Source organism: Scylla paramamosain, chromosome 38 (genome assembly GCF_035594125.1).
Source record: "Scylla paramamosain isolate STU-SP2022 chromosome 38, ASM3559412v1, whole genome shotgun sequence".
NCBI lineage: Eukaryota > Metazoa > Arthropoda > Malacostraca > Decapoda > Portunidae > Scylla > Scylla paramamosain.
Genome location: NC_087188.1, coordinates 11,941,235 through 11,954,432, shown reverse-complemented (window position 1 = coordinate 11,954,432; position 13,198 = coordinate 11,941,235). Strand labels below are relative to the sequence as shown.

At 53.8% G+C, this 13,198-nt stretch overlaps 1 protein-coding gene across 3 annotated transcripts in view; it reads right to left on the bottom strand.

Moving 5' to 3' along the window:
* Positions 1-1,272: 1,272 nt before the first annotated feature.
* Positions 1,273-13,198, bottom strand: part of LOC135091779 (mucin-12-like) — a 126,860-nt gene continuing 114,934 nt past the window's right edge. For all 3 annotated transcript variants that reach the window (XM_063989738.1, XM_063989739.1, XM_063989737.1), the window contains 5 exons: positions 4,869-13,198; positions 4,366-4,491; positions 3,810-3,923; positions 3,261-3,528; positions 1,273-2,843 (listed from right to left, as the gene is read on the bottom strand). The exon at positions 4,869-13,198 is cut by the window's right edge and continues 208 nt beyond it. In XM_063989738.1, coding sequence (XP_063845808.1) covers positions 2,146-2,843; positions 3,261-3,528; positions 3,810-3,923; positions 4,366-4,491; positions 4,869-13,198 — 9,536 coding nt within the window. In that variant the 3' untranslated portion in view covers positions 1,273-2,145. The remainder of the gene's footprint in view (positions 2,844-3,260; positions 3,529-3,809; positions 3,924-4,365; positions 4,492-4,868) is intronic.

Below are 13,198 nucleotides of genomic sequence, written 5' to 3'. Positions count from 1 at the left end.
TCCAAGACGGTCAGGAATACGAGTAGGGTGTTGCACCAATTGCTCTAGGTCATGGAGGATAGCAAAGTTGTAGGCTAGTTCACCAGGATGGTCAGTGAAGGGAGAGGAAAGCCAAAGCTGGTGGTGAACATTGAAGTCTCCAAGAATGGAGATTTCTGCAAAAGGGAAGAGGGTCAGAATGTGCTCCACTTTGGAAGTTAAGTAGTCAAATAATTTCTTATAGTCAGAGAAGTTAAGTGAGAGGTATACAGCACAGATAAATTTAGTATGAGAGTGACTCTGTAGTCGTAGCCAGATGGTGGAAAACTCGGAAGATTCAAGAGCGTGGGCACGAGAGCAGGTTAAGTCATTGCGCACATAAACGCAGCATCCAGCTTTGAATCGAAAATGAGGATAGAGAAAGTAGGAGGGAACAGAAAAGGGGTTACTGTCAGTTGCCTCAGACACCTGAGTTTCAGTGAGGAAAAGAAGATGCACCACACATTCATACACTCGTCATTCACTCTCTTGGCCTCATCTGCCCCTGGTGGAAAGATGTAGTCTCGTGGACCGCCCTACTACACTCCAGAAGTTTAGGCTTACCATTTTATTAATATACAATGTCTGTGTATACTCATAACGTTTCTTTTCCTCGTGCGTGACAAGGTTGGGCACTTTAAATATTATGTGTTACTGCCGCAGACTTGTCCGGAACTTCAAATAAGTCAATGAGAAGCTTGTGGGTTGAAAAACGAAGCAAGAAAGTTAATTTGCTTGAACTTATCCTGAAAGTTGAAAAACAAAGCAAGAAAAGTTAATTTGCTTGAACTTAAATACTGAAATAAAGTTTTCATTTGTTGTTAACCCATTTATCAGTCAGAAAATATATATTGTGTGAATGTCCCATTCCAGCATCACCAAACTTCACTTTCATTTATTAAATCACCCATCACTCACACAGCCACCTGTACTGTGGTGTGCTTACATCACCCATCACTCACACAGCCACCTGTACTGTGGTGTGCTTACATCACCCATCACTCACACAGCCACCTGTACTGTGGTGTGCTTACATCACCCATCACTCACACAGCCACCTCTACTGTGGTGTGTCTCACAAAGAAGGTTTATAAGAATCTAAGCATAATGAGAGGATTTGCTGTTCTTCCAGCAAGGTCTTCACCAAAGTCTGTGTTGCACCGGTCTTCTCTTGCTCGCTCCACACAGTCCAGCAGGTTTTCTCTCACTGCTTATAGGGAAGACAAGGAGTGATGGGCAATGAAAGGATAAGTTTATATATTTCTGAATATATATTTACATGGCAATACATTACATAGAAAATATATTTAAGTTCAATTGCACATTACTCACACATCTGCATACTCACACAGACAGACACACGACAAGCAAGATAAGTTACTTCAATAATAATTATTATAATATTACAGCAGCAGCATCAGCAGCAGCAGCAGCAGAAATAATGATCATGATGATGATAATGATAATAATAATTATAATAATAATTAATAATCTTTCATTAAAACATTTATTAACAGTCATCTGATGTGAAGGTTCTGCTACTAACACCCAGACTCGTTATGTACACTACTGCTAGCCTGTGGTAAGCATCATTTGTACAGAGTAGTAATCTCTCGCACCACCGGCAGGGCCCCGCCTCGCCCCGCCTGCCCATTGCACTCGCCCGCCCGCCACCGACGCCTCGGCCCCGCCTGGCCAACACGTCAAGGTAAAAATAGTCTCTGGCAGCCGAGGTCTTTGTGGCGTGGAAAAAACAGGGCAGTTGTCTCCTTGCCATTGCTGGGCTTCCCTCCCTCTGCCTCTCTCACTCTCACTCTATCCCTCCTCGAGATCTATCACAGTTTATGTAAATCTTTGATAAAATGTATCACAGAGTAAGTTATCTCTGCAGAATATTATTTCATGTATGTGTACATGTATAACATGTACACAAACATGAAGCACACACACGCACACACACACGTACACACACACATGCAAACGTGGCCTATTAATCATTGTCAATCACGGTAACAATGCTAAGTGAAGGTCTCGGCATTTGGGAAAATGCAACGTCGATTAAAACATCAACGTACGTAAGTAAAAAAGTGACTCCGTGCTCCTCTTGGCCGCCGCCGCCGCTGCTGCTCACCGCACAGCCACCGTCTGCAGGCCAAGCAGGCGTTCCAGGGCAGCTGTCAGCCGGACCAGCTCCACACGGCCCCCGTCCGGCTGCCAGCGCGACGTGCCACACACACAGCTGTACACGCGGCTCTCAAACTCCTCCGGGGACACCGTCAGGGTCTCGATGGTCTTGGCCGCCACGATGAGGTCCCGGCGGCTCACCCCAAGCTGCCGCGTCACCTCCCGCAGCAGGCAGTACTGGTGCGGCCGTCCCTCCACCTCATAAATGTCCACTATTGGCTCCTCACTCCACATAAATGTCATCTCCTCTAGGTCTGACTCCTCACTCTCCTCCTTCTCTTCCTGAGTGTTTCTCTCCATTTCCTCCTTTTGTGATTCCTCCTCCTCCTTCCCTCCTTCCACTTGGTCCTCAGTCATGACTTCCTTCTTTATGGACACCAGAACCATGCTGCTGTTTTCTGCCCCAGAAGGAGTGTCTCCTCCTTCCTTGGTAGCTCCTCCTGTCTCTGACGCAACTTTCTCCACACTCTTCTGCGTGTTCTCTTCACTGCAGTCTTGGGTCACGTCTTCGGTCTTCACCACACAAGGAGTTTTCGCCGGACTCTCCACGGCTTGTCTCTTTGGGCACAAGCTGCTCTCCCTCGCCTTCAGCTTGCCTTCCGGGATGTTGCGGAACACATCACACCCTTGCTCCTCGGGGTCTGTGGAAAGGAGGATCTCATTGTGAGTCAGGAACACCACACCTTTACTACTACTTGACAAACAAGTTATTTAGTATTCTGTCCCATCCAGACCTTTTCTGAATATACATGTTGCTACCTTCTGTACCACACAGAAGGTCAGGACAACAAGTAACATTAATCATTATCTATGATTCCAATGTTGAGCGAGACCATTCCCAAACCTTCTCCACTCGTGTCTGCCAGATGTCTGTCTATTCCAGGATACTCTAGCAAAACTTCTTCTTGTGATCACTACATTTAGTTCTCCATCTAGATATTCTTCTGTCTTTTATTTATTTATTGATTTCTACTTAAGTGTGATCTCTGTTCATTATTACTATGATTCCTCATTCACTTAGCATCACCAGACTCCTCCACCACACAAGAATCACTCACCGAAGAGTCTCGCTGGGCCAGTGAAGTGCCACATGGAGCCTGGCCAGCCCTTGAGGTCTGCCAGGTAGCCCTCCATCAGCTCCAGGGTTTGAGTGTCAGCACAGAGAGCCAGGCAGGTCTGGCCAGCATAGGTGGTGAGGGCTGGATCAGCCCCATAGGCCAGCAGCAGGCGGGCCAGCTCCCCGTGGCCGTTCTCCACAGCCTCGTGCAGCGGCCGCATGCCCTTGTAGCCCGGGGCATTGACATGGGCACCGTGGGCACACAGCACCTGGGGAAGAGGCTCGTCAGTGCAGGGAAGAGAGGCGGAGTGCTGCTAAAGCTTAAAGGTTACGAACATTCATACCAATATTTATGACTCACCATTATCACCACTCCTGTCATTCTCATGTCTTACAAGGATAAATCAACTTTTTTCTTTCAATGACTGACAATCTATCACTCATTACAATTATTTCATGAAGTAAATGAATCACAAAGTGAAAATCTACTTTTTTTGCACATACATCATGAATCAACACCACAAATGACCAACACAGCAGCCGTGCCTACCTGTGCAATATCCAGGTGGCCTCTGTTGCAAGCCTCGTGCAGGGGAGTGTACCCAGCATTGTCCCGAACATTGATGTCGAAGTCCGGACTCTCAGCACAGTACACCACCACATCCTGCAGAACAAGCAATGCATTAGACTTCCAATAAACTCATATTTTTTACTGCCTGCCTCATTTCTTTAAGTTCTTTAAGAGTGAAAAAGATAAATAAATAAATAAAAAAAAATAGAGATTTTAAATTGCAAGATTTCCAATTAATTTCAATCTTAGACTGCCTGGCTCTTATTCCTTCCAGTTCTTTAAGAGTGAATAGAAAAAAATTAGTACAGAGGTTTCAAAATGCAAGATTACAGCATCCACTCTCTCCCTCTCTCTTTTATCACCAATATACTCCATCTCCCATTTTTATGAGGAAATGCCCACTCTCCCTTTCTTTTGTCACATTACTCTCCATTTCTCATTTCTCATTCAGCTGCACAGACCAGCAACATAAACAGCAGCAACATCTCAAAGTGTGGAATGAAAGCCTGGCAGTGTACAGGACGGAGGGACTTACATGGTACTGCAGACGGGCAGCTTTGTGTAGGACTGTCTCACCCAGGCCTTTGTTCACCACCCAGCTGCGCACTTCGGCTGCCACGTCACGGCTCTCCTCAGGCCAGTTGACGTGCCTCCGGACAGGCTGGGGGGGGGAAGGCGTTGATTAGTTCACAGGTCTCACAGGCATGAATATTAAATACAGGCTTGATTTCTTGGTAAATGTAATGTATGTGATCAAAATGTGAGTTTTTAATGAGAAAAATGTATATTATTTTGGTCTTAACCTTTTAACAGTAAAACAATAATATGCAATAATTAACAGCACTAAAAGCAATGTTTGAAGTCTTTAAAAGCAATGACAAGAAAAAGGGCATAAAATAAGAATAGATTTTGCTGTTTCTAGGCAGTACAATGTCTGTATATGACTTTTGATTAAGAAAAGACATCTCAGAATGGTTGGTAATTAAAGCAGTGAAAGAGTTAAACATGTAATGTTTCATGAAAATGTTTGTTACTCACAATGCGTTTCCTGGATGGCGTCGCCTCATCATCCGCCTTTACTTTCTTCTTCTTTCTAATGTAGTCAAACCCACTCCTGAACTTCCTGAACTTCCTCTTGGCCCGCTTGGTCGCCTGTGGGGCCGAAGACTCGCCCAGCACAGACCCCGACCGCTCACTTCTTAGCTCTGAGTCGTCGTCCTCCTCCCCTGGGGCCATGAGGGAGCCCGCCGGCGTGCTGGCTCGACTCCCAGGGACAGGGGAACCATCCTCCTTGGTCCCTGCCTTTGCCTCCTCCTTCTTTTGTGCTTTCTTGAGCTGCTTCTTGGTCTTGATCTCCTCCACCTTCTTCAGGAGGTGTGGAGGAATGTCCGAGCCAAACACCGACTTGAGGGTGGCGGCGTCCTGGATCTGCTTGGTCTTGTTGCGCGTCCTGGACTGGTACATTATGGGGATGAACTCGTTGATTCCGTTCTTGGTCACGATCACCTCAAAGTTGTCTCTGTAGTTATTCACAGTCTCTCTCCTGAAGAAGGTAGCCATCTTCAGCTCGTCGGGTGACATGCCCTTGAGGTCCTGCTCTGTGGTGGGCATGCCAGGTGTGGGCAGCAGCTGGGGCTTGTTGGTGGCTGCCAGGATGGATCTGGGCTTGTTCAGGTACAGGGCGTTGAGCTTCTTGTCGTTATACTTCCGTCCAAACTTCTTGAGGAGGCTGCTGGCAATGGACCGCCTGGACACGGGGATGCTGTCCGAGGCTGGGAGGTCCGTCCTCAGGCTGGCAAGGGAGTCCAGGTCGGAGTCATCGCTGGCCATCATGGACGGGGCCACGGAGGGCGTTGGGGTGAGGCCAGTTGGGACGCGCTGGGCACCGAACCCTGAGAACGGGCCAAGGTGGAATTTCTTCCCTGAGAGCCCTCCCTTGGTGCAGTCGTTGCTGGAGTCTGCCAGAACCTTGTCGAAGAACCTCTGCATGACGCTGCTGATCTCCGGCCGTGCTGCAACCTTCAGCCGCTCGTCATCCACCACAGACATGCTGGTCTTGATGATGCCCGACTTGCTGCGGGTGTTCTTGGCAGGCGAGGACCCCTGCTTCTGGGTCAGGTCCTTTCCAGAGTCATGGTCACGGTTCTTCTTACTTGACCCCTTGGTTGGGGACTGGGCAGCCTGGTGTTTGGCAGCCTGGCACAGTTTTTTAGGGAACCTGCCAGTCAACTCCTTGTACTTCTTGACGTCTGTCTGCCACCCGTGCAGGAAGTCCTCCCCCGCCCCAAACTGAGGCTTCTTCCAGCAGTGCCTGAGAGCTACCTCCTTCATGTTTCCAAGCTGCTTCTTCATGTCGCTGGTCACCTCACTGAACCAAGCCTTCATCTCTTTCACATCTTCCCTTTTCTGTTCCTCCTCTCTTATTTTATTGAGTTTTTCCACCACTGAATCCTTTCTGAGATCAAGTTCATCATCATCATCATCCTCCTCCTCTTCCTCCTCCTCATCCCCTTCCTCCTGCTCCTCTTGTTGCTTTTCATTAACCTTGATGCTTCCCTCTTCCTCCTGCTCTTCATCCTCCTCTTCTGACTTTACTTTCTTTTCCTTCTTAATCTTTTCCGTCGACGAACTTTCCTCATCAGATTTCTCCTTTGATGAAGATTTTTCACTCTCCTTCTTCTCTTCCAGTTCACTTTTCTTGGAATCGTCGCTGTTGTCACTCTCCACAATGATGTTGGTCTTTGAGTGGCTCTTCTTGGTGGTTGGAATGTCCGAGTTATCACTGGAGTCATCTTCCTTCTTCTGTTTCTTCCTGTTCCCTTTTTTCCTCTTGCCCGTCACTTTCTTGGTTCTCCTCACACTTCCCTCCTCCTCCGAGTCTGAAGATGACGACTCACTCACTAGACGTTTACTTCTGCTCTTTTTGGTTACTGGAGCTTTCTTCTTCCTTGATCTTGTCTTCTTTGTCACCTCCTCCTCTTCCTCCTCTTCAGAAGCCTCATCAGAGTCCTCCTGTATTCTTTTCTTTTGTCTCTTTCTGCCGCTCGCTTTCTTCTTGCCTCTTCTCGGCGCCACGTACTCATCCTCATCCGAGTCAAGCTTTTTCTTCCTCTTCCCTCTCCTCATTTTCGGCGGAACATCGTCTGAGTCACTTGAGTCTTGCTTCTTTCTTCTCTTCTTGTTTTTCTGTGAGGGTTTGCAGACTACCTCCTCCTCGCTTGAAGACCTGTAGCCTCCTCGAGTCCGACGTCTGGGAATTATCACTTCAGAGTCTGTGCTCTCGCTGTCCCACTTCTTTCCTCGCCGGTTCTTCCTTATCTTTGGCTTCAATTCCTCGTCTGAGTCCGAGTCGTCACTGTCCGAGTCATTGTTGGAGTCGCTCCCGCTACTGTCACTACTGCTATTGCTGCTGCTGCCACTGCTGTTGCTGCTGCTGTATGAATATTCTAAGTCTTGTTTGTTATTTGGCTTGTTCTCCTTGTTCTGTCCACGGCCTCCGCTCTTCCTGCTGCTGCTTGACTTGCGGCCGACTTCACTCCCACTGCTCTCATAGTTCTTGCAGGATTTCTTGTGTTGGCTTCTTCGTTTGTCTTTAGAACGTATCTCCCGCTTCAACTCCTCCTCGAAGTCGCTGGCATCCTCGTCGGGAATCATCTCGGTGGCACTCTCGTCTGAGTGTGAGGCGTAAGTCAGAATGAGGCGTTCCACCTTCTTGTCTTTTATGCTTTTGAACTTCCCTCTAAATTTCACTGGAGGTTCTGGTTCACTCTCCTCTTCCTCCTCCTCCACAGCATAGGACACGGGCAGGGCTATGAGGTCATTGTCGATGGCCTCCTGAATTTGGACCTTCTGCAAGTATCTCCGTCCTAACGTCTTGCTCTTTTTGCTGGTCACAGTGTCAGGGTTGGAGGCAAGATCATCCAGCAACTTATTAAAGCCAGAATCCCACTCATTTTCCTCAGGCTTCACCTCCTCCTTCTTGGTCTGAGCAGATTCCTGACTGCTCTCCTTCTTGGTTGCCAGGTTCTCCTGGCTCTCCACCCGGTGGATCTTCTTGTGCAGTTTCTCAGCCAGTGCAGCCTTGCCCGGCTCCAACACTTTGCTGCTGGATTGGGGCTGCTCTGGCTGCGTGCTATCCTCTTCTTTGAACTCAAACACAGTGGAAGTTTTGTGTGTCTCAGGCCGGGCGGGCAGCACCGGGTGAGCTGCCAGCCGAGCGCTGCCTTCAGGCACACCCTCCTTGGTGTCGGTGGCCGGGGCACTGGTGGGATGGGCTGACCAGGACTCTGGCTTTGCCATCCCACCACTCGGTGGGTCATATGATTTCTGTTCACCCTTTGTGTACACACGGGACACATCGCCCTCCTGGGACACCCTGGGGCCTGGCGATGGAAGCTGGGGTGCAGTGTGGTCAGGGTAGCCCTTCCCTGGGACTGCATCAGGCCGGGGGTGGCCATACTGGGGGGAAGGGTACATGTAGCCCATGTACTGAGAGCCTCCAGGGACACTCTCCATCTTGACAGAGGGGTGGGGGAGCCTAGTGGCCTGGTAATGGGGGTGGTGGGGAGGGGCTTGAGCAGGGTGGGTCTGTGGGGTGTGGGGGGAGGGTCTGTGGCCAGGCTGTGAAGTGTGTGGGGCTGAAGGGGACTGGGCAGGGTACAGGGAGTGGCTAGGCTGGGCAGGGGTGTGGGGGGGCCGCACCTGGGGAGGAATGGAGTGTGTGGAATGACTCCTGGCGGGCTGGGAGGCAGGCTGAGTGTGACTGCGAGGGTAGTGTGAGGCTGGGGCGTGAGGCTGGCCCTGGGAGGAGTGAGCATAGGGCTGGTGGGGATAATAGGATTGAGAATGCTGAGGGTAAGGATGGGAGGGGTGAAGATGGTGTGCTGGGGGGTGGGGAGGAGCTGGGGTGGACCTGGGTGATGTCTGAGAAGGCTGAGTGGTGGGTGGGGTGGAGTGTGTAAGGGAGGGGTGTGGGTGGCCTTGTGTGAGATAAGGATAAGGGTGAGTGGGATGATGATAACCTTGAGCATAGGAGTGAGGGTGTGAGGGAGGAGGGGGAGCAGGGGTGTAGGAACTGTGAGGATGATGAGATGGGTGTGCAGCTTGGCTAGGATGCGATGGGTGAGGAGCCTGTGTGGGACCCTGGGAAGGATGAGGATAAGAAGGATGTGCAGGAGGCTGAGGGTGACTAAGATGAGGTGTTGAAGGGGGGTGATGTGGCTGAGTGATGTGGGATGGAACACGGGCTGCTGGGGGCGTGTATGAGGAATGACCTGTGGGGATGTGAGGTGGGGCATGACTAGGATGTGAGGAGGGGGATGAATGGGGTGGAATGTGTGTGGAGGAAGATGGAGGCTGAGTGGGTGTGGGCAAGTGAGGCTGTGAGGAACGAGAAGAGGAAGATGAAAAAGAAGATGGTGGCTGAGAGGAATGAGAAGAGGAGGGTGGATGTAGGGTGGAAGATGGCTGGGAATTAGTGGTGGAAGGTGGATAAGAAGCAGTAGCAGCAGAAGAGGATTGAGAAGTGTAAGTAGCAGGCTGTGAGGAATGAGGTGGATAAGATGCACTAGGAGAAGCTTGAGTGGAATGAGTAGTAGAGGGCTGTGTGGAATAGGTGGACTGTGGCTGGGCTGAGGAAGAGGGCTGAGTGGTAGAAGTGGTATGGGTGGAAGAGGGAGGTGGACAAGACGTGGACAAGGCAGGCACAGAGTTAGTGGAAGAAGGTGAGTGAGTGGAATGAGAAGGGGAAGGTTGTGAGGAATGAACAGTGGTAGAAGTGGAATGAGAGGTGGACTGAGAGGAATGAGGAGGAGCATAGGGCTGAGAGTGAGTGCTTGAGGAATGAGAGTTAAGCTGGGAGTAAGAAGAAGCATACGTGGAGTGTGAAGTGGACTGCGTAGTTTGGGAAGCTTGGGAGTACGTGGTGGAATGAAGTGGAGCTGTATGTGGAGTAGCCTGGGAAGTATCTGGGGCACTGGTGTTGACTCTTTGGGTATGTGGATAAGAGTATGACTGGGATGTTGCAACCTGTGATGGCGTGTGGGCCTCTGACACAGGTGGGTGAGGATGGGCATGAGGTGGAGTGTGGGTCTGTGAGGTGGATGAGGGAAGCTGAGATGTAGGTGGCTGGGAAGATGAGGAATGAGAAAGTGGATGAGCCTCTGAGGTGGAAGATTGAGTGTGGGAATTTGATGCTGTTGGCTGAGAGGAAGGTGGATGGTGCTGGGAGGAAGGTGGGTGGCTTTGTGAAACTGGATGATGTTGGGAAGGTGGTGGATGCATTTTGGAAGATGGGTGAGGCTGGCTGGATGGATAAGGCTGGTGAGGCTGTGATGGTGGGTGTGGCTGGGCTGGTGGGGGAAGCTGGGAGGAAGGATAGGGCTGGGTGGAGTGAGGGGCGCGGGTGTGAGCGGATGTGGCTGACTGGATGTGGTGGAGGTAGGGCGAGGTGTACCCATGGGGAAGGTGGGATGGGTAGGGCAGGGGGTGTGTCTGTGGAAGGTGATCTTGTGGGGGATACTCTGGGTACTGGGGGAGGGAGGCACTGGGTGGGTTGGCTGGCTGGGGTCTGCTGATGTGTGGCTGGGCTGTGGCTGAGTGTGTGGGTGGCTGGGGGATGTGAGACCCTGGGGACTTAGCCTGGTGGGTCGGGTGGGCCAGGTGAGTTGGAGGGGCTGTGCTGGATGGTGGTGTGGTCTGGTGGGTGGAGTAAGGGCTTGGTGGCAGGCTGTTGGGATAGTTGTGACTGGGGAGCTGCGCTGGGGAACTGGTGGGCAGCCTCTGGGCGGGATGAGGGGAGGACTGGGGTGTCCTTCCCTGCTGAGATGGGTGAGGAGACACCCCAGGGCGTGGAGAGGCCGCCAGTGGGTGAGGGGACCCCGACATGTGGGGTGAGGCTGATGGGTGAGGGGAGGCTGACAGGTGGGGGGAGGCTGATGGGTGGGGGGACACTGAGGGGTGTGGGGAACTTGCTGGGTGAGGGGACACCTGGCTGGCCCTCTTGTGGGGGTACAAGCTGTGGTTGGACTCAGGCCGGTGGTGGGAGTAGGGGTAGGTCTGGTGGGGTGTAGGGAAGCCCTGTGCAGCAGCTCCCTTGGTGGAGTGTGGGTAGGCCAGGTACTGGGATGATGACCGGTGGTGCTCCTGCTTCTGCTGGTGGTGGGGCTGGGGGAGGTGGGGGGCAGGCTGGCTGGTGGGGGGGTATGTGGCGGTGTAGAGCGAGGCAACCGCACTGGTGGACTGAGGGTGACTGCTGCTGCTGCTGCTGCTGCTGCTGTGACTTCCAATGCTGTTGCTGCTACTGTTGTTGTTGCTGCTGCTGCTGTTGCTGCTACTGCTGCTATTGCTGCTGCGAGAGGAGCTGTGTGAGGCTCTGCTGGAGCTGTAAGGCTGGTGCAGCTTGCCCTGTGAGGGAGGCATCATGCCAGCCTGTTGGTGGGGAGTGGAGGGGAGTGCTGGGGGGGCAGCCTGGGAGTAGGGGGTGTGAGGTAGTCTGTCTGGGGGGCGGCCATAGGTGGGGTAGGAGTGGGGGTGCTGGGTGGGGTGAACCCTGGACCCCTGCTGAGGTATGGTGGAGGGGACGGAGGTGGCAGCATGGTGGCTCTGTCCCAGCAAGTACTTGGACCGCTCCCCATTGGAGCCAGCTGGCTCAGGCGGGTTCAGCCACGCTCGGTACTGGTCAAAGGTTTCTGGGGGCTTGGCAGGGGGGTAGGCCGCCTCGTAGGCAGCGTTCTGGGGCCACTTCTCCAGGCCGATTCCTTTCCTCTCCAGGGCCGCCTCCCTCCTGTCCTGGGCAACATCGCTGCGCCCCGCCATGGCCTCCCGCATCACTCTCCTCTCAAAGGCCGACGGGTCCCTCCGCTCAGCGCTGGGCTGCCGCCGCTCTGCAACCTCCCTGCTGCTGGCCAGCGATGCTCCGGCCAGCAGGTTGAGGCCACGGCTGTGCTCTGCCTCCTTGTGGCTGCTGTACAGCATCTTGTCACTCAGGTGAGGTGGGTAGTGGGCGCTTGGGTGCTGGTGTGCTGCTGATGCTGCCACTGCCACTGCTGCCCTACCCGCCGGGGAGCTGCTGCGGCGCACCTTGGGGCGGCTCTCTGGGTAGGAGGGGTCTCCGGGGCGTTTGGTGGCTGCCAGCATGTGAGGAACTCTGGCCAGGGCGGCGGCATTGGGCATGAGACTAGGGGAGCCGTTGATCCCATACGGGGACGGCACGTGGCTGGGAGGTGTGGCCCGCAGCAGGCCGCCCATGGCGTGGGTAGCCTTGGGCACAGGGGAGGGGCCCTTGCTCACCTTCCCTGGGCCAGCCGAGGGAATGGAACTTGAGCTGCACTTGGCCGCATCACTGTGGGCCAGCCGGTCGCTGCTAACCGAGCTGAGTGGCGACGTGCTGCTGCTGCTGCTGCCACTGCCGCCGCCGCCGCCACTCTTCTCTGGGTCCGGGGCTGTGGAGTCCGGCGTCTGCCGCACCGTCTTCACAGAGAGGTCTAGGGCCAGGTCCTCCTTCGGGTGGGGGTCCACAGGCCGCTCAGAGGATGGCTCCCTCTGCAGGGGTGCAGGGTAGGCAGTGTGGGAGCCATTGGCGTAGAGGGGATCCCGGGAGCCATTGACCTGTGGGGCCTTCCTGTAGGGGTCGTCCCCGTGGCGGGTCGGGGGTGACTCCTCTGGCCGCCGCCGCAGGTACAGGGCGTCCTTGGAGCCGTTGACGGTGGTGGCGGCAGCAGCGGTGTGGACGGATGTGGCCAGGCGCTCCAGGGCCTTGGCCTCGGGGGCACGGCACACCGGCGGCCACGGCTCATGCCGGTAGTCTGGCCGTGGGTCGGGCCGCACCTCCAGCCCTCGCAGGTCTGGCCGTGCCTCAGGTTTTGATGCATACTTGCTGTCGAGGTGGTGTGTGCGTGGGTCGGGGGCCAGGGAGGGGGCGGTGAAGGGGATGGCATGTGTCCTGACATCCTTGGCGGAAGGCAGCTGGGAGGGCAGGTGGCGGCCCAGGTACCTGCTTTCCGCCTTGGCCACCTGCAGCCCATATGACCGCAAATGAGGCTCCAGGGCAGAGGGTGCCTGCGTGGAGTAAGAGCGCGGGGTATGCAGGCTGTCGTGGGGGAGCGTGGAGGGTGTGCTGTAGGCCTGGCTGGCATAGCAGTCCATCACCAGTGATGACTGACTGTAGGAGCGCGAAGTGGCGCGGGTGTCGGCCACCGGGTTAAGTGGCCTGGAGGGTGCGGCCGCAGACACCTGCCGCATGGGGTCCAGGTGGGACAGATAGCGGGAGTCATTGGCCGAGGGCTTGGTGGAAGGCGGCTGTAGAAAAGACGAGACGTTGTGTGAGGGTGTGGCGGGGGTGATGGGGCGGCTCTGGGGCAGCTGGCCGG